We start from the raw sequence: 15462 nt of genomic DNA on the forward strand, positions 1-15462 counted from the left end.
TGGCAAGGCACGGGACGGGACGGAGGCAAGGCACGGCACGGGACGGGACGGAGGCAAGGCACGACACGGGACGGAGGCAAGGAGGCAAGGCACGGGACGGAGGCTCGGGACACAGGTAGGCTGGACACACACACACACACACACACACACACACACACAGGGATGGATGGATGGAGACACACACACACAGGGATGGATGGATGGAGACACACACACACAGGGATGGATGGATGGATGGACACACACACAGGGATGGATGGATGGATGGACACACACACAGGGATGGATGGATGGATGGACACACACACACACAGGGATGGATGGATGGATGGACACACACACACACAGGGATGGACGGACACACAGGGATGGACGGACACACAGGGATGGACGGACACACAGGGATGGACGGACACACAGGGATGGACGGACACACAGGGATGGACAGGCATGTCTCACCCTCGGCTTATACACGAGTCAATAAGTTTGCCAGTTTTTTTGGGGGTAAATTGGGGGCCTCGGCTTATATTCGGGTCGGCCTATACTCGAGTATATACGGTACTTGTTTTGGATAAGTGTGCATATTTATGCTCAAAATCGCTTGTTCAGAATTCAACTCTACTCTGGTTCCAATCACTCTGGAAATTAGTTGGGATATATCCGACCAGAATTTACGAAGGATGTTAAAGGACCACACCATATGTATCAGGGTACCTATTTGCCCACACTGTCTCCAACACATATTCGAGTTATCCTTCGAGAATTTGGAGACTATGTAGGGAGTGTAGTACCACCTCAACAGGAGTTTTTGGTTGAGTTCCTCATAGTTTGCACATCTAGAGTACTGATGGTGGACTTTTATAGCTCCCAACCATTGCAGATCTGAGAATTCCTTACCTAGTTCTTTTTCCCCATTTTAGTACTGGACTAGTTTTATCAAATGTAGCTTTGGTGTTCAATGCTTTATAGATTAACGTTATACCTTTGAGTTTGGGGTTACTAGAATGCACAAAGTTCCATATTTTTTTGGAAATCAGTCTATGTGTGGCTTTCAATGTTTGAAAGTAGGAGGAGGTTTGGTTATATGTGAATATTTCTGTGTTTGGAATTCCAAATTTACGTTGTATATCTGTGAAGGGCTTCATTTTGTTCCCAATGGTCATGTCCACTAGAGTTAGTACCTTATTTGCTGTCCACTTATGGAGTCTTAAGTTAGGAATTGTCCACAGCAGGGTGTCTAGGGGAATTGGTATGTTAACTATTAGAAAGTCTATACTCCCCTGTGGACTTAAAGCGGGAGTCCGCCGGGAGTCCACCATTTTTTTTTTTTTAAAAGCCAGCAGCTACAAATACTGCAGCTGCTGACTTTTAAAATAATGACACTTACCCTCCCAGCGCGCCCGCGATGTCGGCACCCGAAGCCGATCTCTCGATCGTCTCTCGGGTGCTGCCGCCGCCATCTTGGGTATGGGAATCAGGAAGTGGAGCCTTTCGGCTTCATTTCCCGGTTCTCTACTGCGCATGCGCGAGTCACGCTGCGCAATAAGGATGGTCCCCGTTGTCTCTGGGATCCGTGTGTTTCCCAGCAGGCAGCGGGGGACCTTCGGAAAGGGGTGTAGATTCTGCGGAAAGGGGCGTACCTTCTGCAGAATCTACGCCGGAAGTGGGTGCAGATACCTGTACTGTACAGGTACCTGCACCCCCCTCCCCCCTGAAAGGTGCCAATTGTGGCGCCGGAGGGGGGGGGAGGGTTCCAATGAGCGGAAGGTCCACTTTAGGATGGACCTCCGCTTTAAGTCCGACCAGGCCCGATAAGTTGCATAGGAATATTTCTTTTTAAAACAAATAGTGCATGCTCTTCAGGAGCTGGCGCTACATATAGTTTTGCGGTTAGGAGGGAGCTCTGTGAGTGTCCAGGTTTTATTTTCATGACGTGACTTTAATTTTTCTTCTGCTGTCTTTCTCTGTTTATTGGCTTTGCGTTTTGGCAGTTTTTCTGTCTTACCAGGATGTTGGTGCTAAGTATGCTGCGTGTTTTGACAGTGTATGACAGCTTGTGGGGTGGTATCTCTTTTGTAGTCCAAGTCGATCTTCTGACTTAAGTCAGTTCAGCAGGATCTGGTGGGGAACTTGATTTAGGCATTGTGAGTTACACCTCTTGTTCTGATCCCTGCATAATTTCTGTTTGGTCGACCTTTTCATCTGGTTTGCTTGGCATATTCACTTCACAGCTTTCAGGGATCAGTGTTTCTGGTGAGGGGATCTCATCAAAATAAACACTACGGCTTATTGTCACTTTGTCAGTCTTTAAAGAGGTGTTCCCCTTAAAATAAAACTAAAAACTAAAACTAAAACTAATAAAAAATAATAATAATTAAAAGTCAGCAGCTACAAATACTGCAGCTGCTGACTTTTAATAATGGGACACTTACCTGTCCCAGGGTCCAGCGATGCGGGGGAACAAAGCCCCCCTCCGCTCGGCGGCGCCGGCATTCTAACTGTGGGCACCCACTGTGCATGCGAGAGTGGCACCCCATGCCGTCATTGGCCACGCAGTCATCTGGGGCCTTGTCACATGTCCCAGAGGACTGACAGGAGGGAGGGGACAGAGCTGAGCCCTTCCTGCGCCGATGAGGAAGTGACGTCATCAGCCCAGGCACTGAAGGAGGCAGACTATAAGGGACCCCCTAGCAACAGGCATTTAGAGGTAAGTTTAAAAAAAAAATTCCAAATGTTTTTATTTTATTTTTTTTTTAGGAATTTTCATCTTTTTTTTTTCTGTGGAACACCACTTTAAGTGTAGGATTCTGTAACCCTTAGTTTTCTCACTGTAGCCTACTATAATGCCCTCTATAGCTCTGTTCTCCAGCTTGGATCGCTTTTCACTTGGAACATAGGCACACTTGGAACATAGGCACACTTGGAACATAGGCACACTTGGAATATAGGCATATTCTTCATATTCTATGCTAGGCTTTGATCCATGCCACATTTTGAATGAAGTACTTTTAATGGTTCTTGAAGGTAGTCTGTTTTGTAGGTAGGTTTCCATCATAACTGCTTCTCCCCAGTACTTGTAAGGTAGGTTGGCATCAGACAACACGCACCTGTCCATTTCTATAAGAATGTGATTTTTTTCCTTTCTGCTACACTGTTTTGTTGAGGAGTGTACGGTGTGGTTGTCTGGTGTACTATTCCTTGTCTCTTCAGATATGAGGTCACTTATTTACTTATGTATTCTCCCCCATTGTCCGTGCGTATTATTCCTGGTTTCCATTGTTATTTGTTGCTAGACATGGCAACGAACTCTTGAAGTTTCTCTGATGTTTAATTTTTGTGTTTCATCAGATAAGAAGTTGTGTAGCTGGAATAGTCATCAATGATAGTCAGTAGATATCTGTTCCCACCTGACGTGGGAGTTTTCATTGGACCTCATACATCACTGTATATGAGCTGCAGGGGATGGCTGTTTTTTTCTTTGAGATGCCTATGGAAGGGGAGCACGTGCGGTTTTTGCTTCTATACAGCTCTTGCATTTCATGAGCACATTGCAAGGCGTTATTGACAAATCTTCTGATAAACCTCTTTTTCTAATGTCCTGTATAGCTTCTGGACTTCTGTGCCCTACCTGCATGTGCCATAAGTGAATCTATGTGCTGTATAGGTCATTAGAGACTACATTGGCATGCTGGTCTGTGATGATGAACCTGTATAGGTGATCATCTAGTTTTTCTTTTGCCAGGAATCGCTTATCATTGTGAATTGTGCATTCATTATTCATCCGTTATTTGCAAGACTTTTCACTGATAGAAGGCTGCCTTCTAGTTCTGGAACATACAGCACTTTCTTTACAAGGATACTCTGCTTGACTTTTGGTGTAATGCAGTTCAGGAAGCCATGGATTTTACCTTTGGCAGTGATACTTTTTCCCATTTGCTAGGAAAACTTTGTCTTTTGCACTGCAGTCAATGTTTGTGAAGAAGGTTTCATCGCTAGTCATGCGACTTGTTGCACCTAAATCTATGCACCAGCCGTGTGGCTTTCCACTTTGTGTTACTCTAAAGGTGCCACTCCATGATGTGTCTGCAGTTTCCTTTGTGATTGCTTTCACTCTTTCTTTTGTGAATACCTTTAGCTTTCACTGCTCAGCTTTCCAGATAGAACAGTCCCTTTTTAAGTGACCAGTCTTCTTACAGCAAAAACAGGCTCTGCTTTCTTTGTTATGCTTTATGCCTTTGTACATCTTAAGAGCTTTGTCATCATGGTGCATATTTTCTTTCCTTCTCTCATATTTTTAATTTCCCTTTGCAGTTCCAGTGTCAGCTCCGGCTCAGTTCTGGTTTCTGCGTTAATGAGAGCAGTATATGTCTCTGGAAGGCTGCAGAGGGGCAGGGCAATAATATGATTATCTTTGATGTCCTCTTTGATGGCACGCAGCTGCTCTATGATCTCCAGCACAGCATTCACGTGGTCACTTGCTGGCCTTCTTGTAGTGTCATCTTGTACAACTTTCTTAGCAAAAACAGTTTGCTGTTTAGACTTGAACGCTCATGCAGCTTTTGTAACTTTGTAAGTCCACATACCTTTGTCCGTTTTCTCTGTTATTATGTGGATAAGCAGATCATCTTCCACTAGTAAGCTTATAATTGGTTTTACCTGTCTGTCCTTCCTATCCCATTCCTCCGCCTCTCAGTTTGTGGATTTGTCCATATTCATCACTTGCCACAAGTCATCCTTGCTAAGAAACATTTGAAGTTTAAACTTCCATACTAGCTTCCATAGCTGATAATTGGCATTGTTCAGCTTTGGTATTGTAAACTTTATATTTGAACCGCTTTCCATCTTTCAGTAGCTTGTATACAGTACTCACAGGCTCACTGTAGAATTATTTTCTTCAGTGGCTGCTGCGTTTGCTGTATCCTTCCCAGTGCCTGGATGCTGTTGGGCTCTGCTGGGGGTGCCTGGGGTGCTGCTGGGTCCCCGGGCCCATAACCTATTGTGCAGAGTCTTGCAATACGTGCTGGAAGCTTCATGGATGAAGTAATATGGATTTACTTTCATGGATAAATATATTACATGTCTTGATGCATGGAGAAACATGAACAGGAAACAGGAATATACAAGTGCATGCACTCAGATAGACAATACATCCTGTTAGATCATAGAAAACATGAACTATACACTTAAATACTACAGCGCCACCTGCTGCATAGATAGGTATAATGGATACAGTATTGTCAGTTTATTAACAACTTTACATTACATGCTGTTGTTCTTTTCCAACACAACCATAGTGAGGTGACTGCTGAACTACAGATGAGGTCATACATGCTGAACTGCAAGTGCAATCATAGTAGAGATTTCAGCAGTCACTCAACCTTTTTCACATTGAGAAAATGGTGAATCTTGGGGGAAGTTGTAAAAGAACACTGATAAACAGACCCCATAATCTTGGCTCATTCCAGACTGGGCAAGGGGCCCCCGGCACACCTCCACTGTTCTTCTGTGTACACTTATATTTACTGACATGTGGCCTTACTATTTTTGAACGCAGGGAAAATGTCGACTGTGAAGCGACTCTTGAACTTGGAGACTATGAACCAGGCGGTCCTGGATGTGAAGGTCCCAATTCTGGGGTCGGTGTCAGCCCGTGCGGTAGAGATGCAGAAGGAGATGAATCAGGTACAAGAATGGATTGGTGAGATGATTGGCTGAGGTTAGGTTGAAATACAGATTGAATTTCTGGATACACCTAGGAGGTGTCAGGGGAAGATATACCTACTGCAAAACTTTTTCTTATTGTGCTGAATGCCCAATGTGTCTGGATACTCTGGGGAAGTCTAGATAGTATATAGCACTTCTGTAAAGGTTCAGTAATGGCTCCACCCAACATACAGGCTGCTTCTATAATGCTTTATCCTGCACAGTCTCAGTAATAGTTCAGTAATGGCTCCACCCAACATTATGGCTCCTCCTATGTGGATGTATCGTGCACAGGCTCAGCAATAGCTCTATTCAACCTAAAGGCTAGTCCCATGAGGATTCATTCTACACAGACTCAGTAATGTCTCCTCCTATGAGGGTTTATCCTGTATAGGCTCAGTAGTGACCCCATTTAATATACAAGCTCCTCTTATGATGATTTATCCTGTAATGGCTTCATCCAGCATAATGGCTCCTTCTACCTCTATGGGCTTTGTAATGGCTCCACCCACCATAACGGCTCCTATGAGGATTTATCCTGCACAGGTTTTGTAATAGCTCCACCCAACATAAAGGCTCCTCCAAGGATGATTTATCTTGTACAGGCTCAGTAATATCTCCAACCAACATAAAGGCTCCTTCTATGAGGATTTATTCTGCACAGGTCGAGTAATAGCGCCAACTGACAAAAAGACTCCTCCTATAAGGATGTATCCTTTACAGGCTGAGTCATGGCTCCCCCCAGCACTAAGGCTCTTCCTATGAGGAGTTATCCTGTACAGGCTCAGTAATGGCTCCATTCAACATAAAGGCTCTTCCTATGAGGACTTATTCTGCACAGGCCAAGCAATAGCTCCAACTGACAAAGACTCTTTCTTGGAGCATTTATACTTTACAGGCTCCATCCACCATTAATGTTCCTTCTATGAGGATTTATCCTGTACAGGCTCAGTTATGCCACGTACACACGTACACACGATCGGAATTCCGGCCAGAAAAAGACAGATGAGAGCTTTTCATCGGAAAATGCGGCCGTGTGTATGCTCCACTGGAATTTAGCTGGCCGAATTCCCGCCAGCAAAAATTTGATAGCATGTTCTCAATTTGCCTGATGGAAAAACGTTCTATCGGAAATTCCGTTCGTGTATATGCAATTCCGATGCACGCACGCATGCTCAGATTCAACTACGAGACGGAAGCTTTTGGCTACTAGATATTGAACTTCCTTTTTCTAGTCCCGTCGTACAGGTTGTACGTCACCGCATTCTTGCCGGTTGGAATTTAGTGTGACCGTGTGTAGGCAAGACAGTTTGAGCAGAATTCCGATGGGAAAACCATCAGAGCTTTTTCCGACGAGGATTCCGATTGTGTGTACGCGGCATAACAGTTCCACCCAATATTTAGGCTTCTTCTAGGAGGATTTATACTGCATAGGCTCAGTAATGGTTTCACCCAACATTAGGGCTCCTACTATGGGGATTTCTCAAGCATAGGCTCTTCCTATAAGGATTTATCCTGTAGAGGCATTGCAATGTCTCCACCCAGCATAAAGGCTTCACCTAATAGGATTTATATCTCCTCCTATAATGATCTATTCTCTACAAGCGCCATCATTTCTCCACTCAACATAAAGGCTCCTCCTGTAAGGATCTGTCCTGCCAGAAGTTAAGCTCCTGTGCCTATTTTTAAAGTTGATCCAGAGCCTGGCAGTGGAGAGAGGTATTTCTGGTAGCTGTAATCGACAGTGACAAAGGTGGGAAGAGGCACGTGCACCCTTTTACAGGCCTAGAGAATACTTACCGATATTATGGTTTAAAATCCCGGGACACTGATAACCCCACTCACGGTACGCATTTCATCTGCCCAATTTGGGTGTGCCCAAATCATGCCCACTTTACAGTTTCGTCCGGCACAGACCCTGCCTCTAACTATGAAGGGACACTGATAACCCCACTTACGGTGCGCATTTCATCTGCCCAATTTGGGTGTGCCCAAATCATGCCCAATTTACAGAATCTGGGAGGGACCAACCTGTGAAATGGGCATGATGGGCATGCCCATTTCACAGGTTGGTCCCTCCCAGATTCTGCCTCTGAATATGCTGGAACCAACAACTTTCAGCCCCAAGCCCCACAATGAATGTCTTTTAGTTACTATACAAATGTATAGTAATTCAAAATAGGGACATGATCCAGGACATAGCATCAGCAGGGCAGAGGAACAAGATCCGGGACAGTCCCCCGCAAATCTGGGACAGAGGGTATGTATGCTATAGCTAGCCATACATGGGGACATTTTATAGCAATTCCATCTACTTTTATCCGTCCTTCAATCTTAAAAGTGATCAGACCAAAGCACTTCACCGACAGTTTATATATCTTAATTCAGATTGCAAGGAGTTACCAACATCCTGGCTCCGAGTTCCCAGGTCTGTACATCTGCTGTACCTAGTATGAAGGGCTCCCACCATCCCTGATTCTGCATGCCAGATCTGCATGCCTGGTTTGACCATTATGAGGGGTTTCCACCATACCTGCTCTAAGTTTTTAGGCCTAAACACCTGCTGTGCTAATTGTGAGGCATTCCCGCCATCCCTGCTCTGACTTCCTAAGTATGCACACCTATTGTACACATTATAATGGGTTCCCACCATCCCTGATTCTGCATACCAGATCCACATGCCTGGTTTGACCATTATGAGGGGTTCCCACCATCCCTGTGCTGAGTTCCCAGGTCTGTACACTTGCTTTGCCTATTATTGAGGTGTCCTAGGTCTGCACATCTACTGTGCCCATTATGAGAGGTTCCCACCATCCCTGCCATGAGTTCCCAGGTCTGTACACTTTCTTTGCTATTATTGAGGCGTCCTAGGTCTGCAAATCTACTGTGCCCATTATGAGAGGTTCCCACCATCCCTGTCATGAGTTCCCAGGTCTGTACACTTGCTGTGCCCATTATGAGGGGTTGCCACCATCCCTACACTGACTTCCCGGGCCTCCCCACCTGATGTGCACACACAGGTTGATAAAAAACACTAAATACTTCGAAGTGGGTGAAAACAGAGCCAGGAATTATGGAAGTGAGGTCTCCTCAAGGGAGTCATCAAAAAAAAAAAAATGGTAAGTCACACCTAACCACCAGGTTCCACCTGTAGCTGACATATAACTTTTGGGTGGGCTGACTTACATCACTTAGCAGTGAAAAGGACGACCCCTGGCTGGGGTAAGGATCTGTATATGTGAGCGCAGATACACTATATTGTCAAAAGTATTGGGACACCTGCCTTTACATGAACTTTAATGGCATCCCAGTCTTAGTCTGTAGGGGTTAATATTGAGTTGGCCCACCCTTTGCAGCTAGAACAGCTTCAACTATTCTGGGAAGAGTGATCACAAGGTTTAGGAGTGTGTCTATGGGAGTGTTTGACCATTCTTCCTGAAGCGCATTTGTGAGGTCAGGTACTGATGTTGGATAAGAAGGCCTGGCTCGCAGTCCCTGCTCTAGACACACTCCTAAACCTTGTGGACGGCCTTCCCAGAACAGTTTAAGCTGTTATAGCTGCAAGGGGTGGGCCAACTCAATATTACAGACTAAGGCCTCGTGCACACGGTTTAATTGTTGTACGACTGAGCGTCTGATTTTTGTCAAAAGCACGTATGCAGGATTTTGTCTTGCATACTAACTATCCGCAAATTGTTGTTTGAGAAACATGAACGTAGTGACATACCATGAGAGTATAAAGAGGAAGTTAATTTCTCAAGTGCCACCCTTTGGGCCCCTTATCCTAATTGTGTGTTAGTAGAAGTTACTAGAGGTTTGGTGAGCATTGATGTGCGATTTTCAGATCGTACAAAACAAATGCCTTTTAAAATACATTTGGCATAACTACATCAGTATCACCAGCAAAGCAGCTTCATTATTATCCCATTAAAGGAGATGAGAATGTGCGCTGCATTTCGACATTTCATCAGCTGTCGTGTCACGAATGTTAGTTCTAGATTAGGAATGGTGGTTTACAGAACCAAAGCCTTTCCCAGTCGTTCCTTGATTCCGAGCATGCGTGTTTGTACTTCCGACTTTTGTGTGACGATTTCTGTACTGATCATGCCTAGGGGGTGTCTATAGAATGCCTGTAAAGTGGCGCAGTTTTCCCATGTGTAGAACAGTACCACAGCAAAATGACATTTCTAAAGGAAAAAAAGTCATGTAAAAGGGATCATCGCTGTAATGAATTGTTGGGTCTCGGCAATATGGATAAAATTAATTGAATAAAATGCCCCCCCAGTCCATTACCGGGCCCTTGAGTCTGGTATGAATACTAAGGGGAACCCCGAACCAAAAATGAAAAAAAAAATTGCGTGGGGGTCCCCCCAAAATCCATACCAGGCCCTTGTAGATCCATCTCACTCCACCCGATGAGCCGGAAAAAAAAAAGCAGCAACAGCTCTGCCTCCATTGGAGGCTCCTTCCGAGTGACGCTTCTTCTCGATGACAGCTGTTATATAGCTGAGGGGGCGGGGCCACTCGGCGATGTAAACGGGTGACCCCGCCTTCCTCTAACGTCACGTGGTGTCAGAGGGGGCGGGGTCACCCGTTTACATCATCAAGTGGCTTCGCCCTCAGCTATATAACAGCTGTCACCGAGAAGAAGCATCACTCGGCGGGAGCCTCCCATGGAGGCTGAGCTGTTGCTTTTTTTTTTTTTCTTCAGTCCGTCGGGCGGAGTGGACAGATCTACATTTTATTTTTTTATTTTTTTAATAAAGGACTTGTCCCAAAGTGTCTCCTGTCTTTTTTACTATTTTTGACACTTTTTTTGTGAAACGGTAGAGGTAAAATGCACCGTTACCAATTCACATAGGGGGAGGCCAGGATTTGGGGGTCCCCTTGTTAAAGGCGGCTTCCAGATTCCGATAAGCCCCACCACCCGCAGACTGGTATAGCTTTTGGGGGGACCCCTGCGCAATTTTTTTTTAACATTTTGGTGCAGAGTTCCCCTTAAAATCCATACCATACCTGAAGGGCCTTGTATGGATTTTGGGAGGACCCCCCCCCCCCACAATTTTTTATAAACATTTTTGGTTCAGGGTTCCCCTTAATATTCATACCAGACTCGAAGGGCCTGGTAATGGACTGGGGGGGGGGAGGCCATGCTGTTTTTTCAAACAGTTTTATCTATATTGCCGAGACCCATTCATTACAGCCGCGATCAGTTTTAAATGACTTTTTTTTCCTTTAGAAATGTAATTTTGTACTGGTACTGTTCTAAACACGGGAAAACTGCACTACTTTACAGGCATACTATAGACACCCCCCCCCCCCCCCACCCCCCGGCTCGATATTTAAAGGAATATTTCATTTATTATTCATAAATCACTGCTACCAAAAAAAATCAGTTTTTGAAACTTTTTTTTGCATTGATACATGTCCCCTGGGGCAGGACCCAGGTCCCCCATAACAATAACTTGCATATAACTTGCATATAAGCTTTTAAAATAAGCACTTTTGGTTTTCATGTTAGTGTCCCATAGACTTTACCGCGAACACCACGTAATGTTCGCTGTTTGCAAAACTACCAAACAACCAAAAGTTCGGCCCAAACTTATGCTCAGGCTGAACCGTTTGCCCATCCCTAGTGTCTGGATGGAACCAGAGGGACCCTTCCCAAGAAATGTCTGCAGGGATCATTCAGGAGATAATTATTGTTGGGAGAAGAGTTTCTGTAACAAAATAACTAAATATTCTTTTTTGCTTCCTTAGGGGATTATCAAGCCTTTCGGTAATGTTACAAAGTGCCATTTTGGGGACCAGCAGGCTATGGGTCAAAAACCACGCACCTTCCTTAGACAGGTGAGAAGACGGTGCTGGAGCTCACCAACACCCACCAATCACGTCACATATCACTTCACTGGCATGAGGGAAATCTTTTATTACCAAGCTTGCTACACTCCCAGTATATCACCACTCAATGTACTTTACATAGCTCATTCCTCCTAACTTACCTGGGTGAGGGGCATCTTTTATCACCAACCTTGCCCCTTCTCTGGTCTTTTACCGATCAATGTACCACCCATGGCCATTCCTCCCAAATTCCCGGGGCGAAGAAGCACTTTTTTTGCCATCCTGCAAACTCCCAGTCCTTATCGATCAATACACTGAATGTGGCTCGGTCCTCACAACTTCCCAGAATGAGGAACACCTTTTATTTCCAAACTCTCATTCAGTCAGTGATCAATGTACTGTACACAGCTCATTCCTCCTGATTTCTAGGAAAACGAGGGACAACCTGCCAAACACCCTGGTCCATCGCTAATGAATTCATTCTCCTCCTATGGGGATGTATCCTGCTTAGGCTCAATAATGGCTCCTCCCAGTGGCGTAACTAGAACCTTCAGGGCCCCGATGCAAGAAACCATGAAGGGCCCCCCTGAACCTGTTAGAGTCCAGATGTGGAGCCCGACTTGTAGGAGGAGACCTCTCTTACAGCGCTGGTTCAGGAGCCGCTGGAATGGGAACAGCGGTCTCGAGAGCACAGTGGGTAGGAGGGCCTGCTGGATAGGGCCGCTGGAGCTGGTAGAAGAGCGGAGATCCCTCTGAAGGCTGAGTGGACTGCGGTTTGCTGGAAGCAGGCAGTAGCTTCAGAAGCCGAAGATTGGAACTGGCAGCAGGCTGGAGAAGAGTCAGACGGTCCGGGTCAGAAGGTAAGCAGACTGGTGGTAACGGAAGGCAGAAGAGGTGTCGGTAAGCAGGCAGAGGTCGGCAACGGAATCACAAGCAGAAGAGGTTTCGAGGTCAGGCAGGCCGGGTCGGGATTGGAGAAGGCAGAGAAGTCAAGCAAGCCGGGTCGATAACGGTAGCAGGTAATCAGGTTCAGGATCAGGTATTCAAAGGTAACCGGGTTCAGGATCAGATATTCAGACACACGGAAGCTGAGACGAAACAGCGCCGCACCGGCGCACTTGAGGGTCCTTTAAACGCTCAGTGGCGGGAAGGAGCGCACGCACGCCACGCACGACCACGTGAACGAGCGCGCGTACGAATCGCCACTCGCGAACGTGCACACTAACGCGTAAACGAACGCGTACGCGAACGCGTACGCGAACGCGCAGAAGACACACGCCGACGCCTGTGTGCACGCAGCTGTACCTGTCTATTGCTGGTAAGTTCCTGACATTGCCCCCTCCCAAGGGGCAGCCTCCGGATGCCCAACAGGTTCCTCTTTTCTGGATGGGCAGACAAGTATGCGTGAATTAACCGCCTGGCATGGATATTGCTGTTCGGTTCCCAGGAATTGTTCTCTGGCCCAAATCCCTTCCATTTGATCAGAAATTGGATGCGTCCCTGTCTTTTTCTGCAATCGAGGATGGCCTCCACCTCGTACTCCTCATTTCCATCCACTAAGATGGGTTCTGGAGGTCTGGTTCCTCTATCAGGAGAGGGATCAGGGGTGGCAGGTCTCAGCAGTGACACATGGAACACAGGATGAATCCTAAGCGACTCAGGCAGGGTTAGCTCGTAGGAAACTTCATTAATTTTCCTCTTAACCGGAAATGGTCCCATAAATTTAGGTGCAAGTTTCCTGGAGGGACAAGCCATTTTAATGTTATTGGTAGAAAGCCATACCTGGTCGCCAGGTTGTAGGATCAGTTCCCCTCTTCTTCTCCGGTCAAAGGCTCTCTTACTGTCTGCCTGGGCCTTGGCCACTGCTTCCTGCAACACCCGGTTATTGTGGCTGAGGAAATCCACTGTCTTCTGGACCGCTGGAACTGAGGTTTCTGGAAGAAAATCAGGAAAAAGGTTAAATGAAAGCCATAATTGGCGAAAAAAGGGGACTGACCGGTGGCCGAATGACAAGCATTATTGTAGGCAAATTCTGCCAAAGGCAGCAGGGACACCCAATCATTCTGTACGAATGATGTGAAGCACCTAATGTACTGCTCAAGAGTCTGGTTGGTCCTTTCTGTCTGCCCATTAGTTTGGGGATGATAGGCCGAGGACAGTGCCAGCTCAATTTTCAGGATCTCGCACAGGGCCCTCCAGAAGCGTGAGGTGAACTGCACTCCTCTGTCGGAGACTATATTCGCTGGAATCCCGTGTAGCCTCACAATCTCCTTAATGAACACGTGGGCAGTCTCCACAGCAGATGGGGTGCCTTTTAAGGGTGAGAAGTGGGCCATCTTGGATAGCCGGTCTACAACCACAAAAATAGTTGAACATCCCTCAGAACATGGAAGCTCGACAATAAAGTCCATACTAATCATTCTCCAGGGTCTGTCGGGTACAGGTAGGGGTTTCAGCAGTCCCCAAGCCCGGTTCCTGGGTGTCTTGTTCTGGATACAGACGGGGCAAGAGCTGATGTACTTTTCGCAAAAGTCCTTCAAATTGGGCCACCAGAACGTGCGTTGTACCAGATCAAGGGTCTTGCGGACCCCAAAGTGGCCTGCCAGTGGGTGGTCATGAAGAAGGGACAGCACCTTAACTCGGACATTCTTGGGGACAAAAATTTGACTTCCCCTCCAGAACAAGCCATCTCTGGACATTAAGGTGATTCCGGGGGGTCTAGAGGAGTCAGAGGATGCTTCTCTGATCAGAGAGAGGAGGTCAGGCTGTAAAAGTAAAAAATTCCCGGCAGGTAAGATGGTGTCAGGAACAGATGAGTCCTTGGGATTGTCATACATCCGTGACAGCGCATCCGGTTTCACGTTCTTCGATCCGGGCCGGTACGTGATGTGAAAGGAGAAACGTGAAAAGAACAGGGCCCAGCGGGCTTGTCGGGGTCTCAGTCGCTTGGCAGACCGTAGATATTCTAAGTTCTTGTGGTCTGTGTATATTAGTACCGGGTGAGCAGCGCCCTCCAATAGGTATCTCCACTCCTCCAAGGCGGCCTTAATGGCGAGCAACTCTCGGTCGCCTACGTCGTAATTCTTCTCCGCGGAAGAGAGTTTCCTGGAGAAGAACCCCACGGGATGCATTAGGTCCTTGTTGCCTTGACGTTGGGAGATGACCGCTCCTACGGCCACTTCAGAGGCGTCTACCTCGAGGATGAAGGGTAGAGACGGGTCCGGATGGCTGAGAATTGGGGCGGACGTGAAGAGTTTTTTAAGTCTTTCGAAAGCACTCTGGGCCTCCTGAGTCCAGCAGAAGCGGAAGTTTTGTCTGGTCAGTTGCGTGATGGGCGCAATTATAGCTGAAAAGTCTCTTATGAACTTTCTATAAAAGTTCGCAAAACCGATGAAGCGTTGTACACCCTTCTTATCCAAAGGCGCTGGCCAATCTAGTACAGCAGACACCTTTTGGGGATCCATCCTGATGCCCGTTGGGGAGATCACTAGTCCCAGGAATCGGATGCTCTGTAACTCAAATTCGCATTTCTCAGCCTTTGCGTAGAGTCGGTGCTGGCGAAGGCGGTCTAGGACTTTACGGACGTGTTCTCGATGCTGATCAAGAGAGTTGGAAAATATTAAAATGTCGTCCAGGTAGACAATCACGAACACGTCGAGGAAATCCTTAAACACGTCATTGATTAGGTGTTGAAATGTGGCCGGGGCGTTGCAGAGCCCAAAGGGCATCACTAAATATTCATAATGACCGAATCGGGTCCGGAAGGCTGTTTTCCATTCATGCCCGGCCTGGATGCGAACTAGGTTATACGCTCCCCTTAGATCCAACTTGGTGAATATTTTAGCGGATCTCAGTCTCTGGAAGAGTTCGGGTATCAAGGGTAAGGGGTAGCGGTTCTTAACCGTAATCTTGTTTAAG

The 15462-nt window shown here is 46.6% G+C and overlaps 1 protein-coding gene across 2 annotated transcripts in view; it reads left to right on the plus strand.

Moving 5' to 3' along the window:
* Positions 1-15462, plus strand: part of LOC143997693 (alanine aminotransferase 2-like) — a 99934-nt gene that overhangs the window by 7259 nt on the left and 77213 nt on the right. For both annotated transcript variants that reach the window (XM_077493450.1, XM_077493449.1), the window contains exons 2-3: positions 5555-5682; positions 11464-11553. In XM_077493450.1, coding sequence (XP_077349576.1) covers positions 5560-5682; positions 11464-11553 — 213 coding nt within the window. In that variant the 5' untranslated portion in view covers positions 5555-5559. The remainder of the gene's footprint in view (positions 1-5554; positions 5683-11463; positions 11554-15462) is intronic.

This window comes from Lithobates pipiens, unplaced genomic scaffold (assembly GCF_037356315.1).
Source record: "Lithobates pipiens isolate NorthernLeopardFrog02 unplaced genomic scaffold, aLitPip1_a1.2 Scaffold_19, whole genome shotgun sequence".
NCBI lineage: Eukaryota > Metazoa > Chordata > Amphibia > Anura > Ranidae > Lithobates > Lithobates pipiens.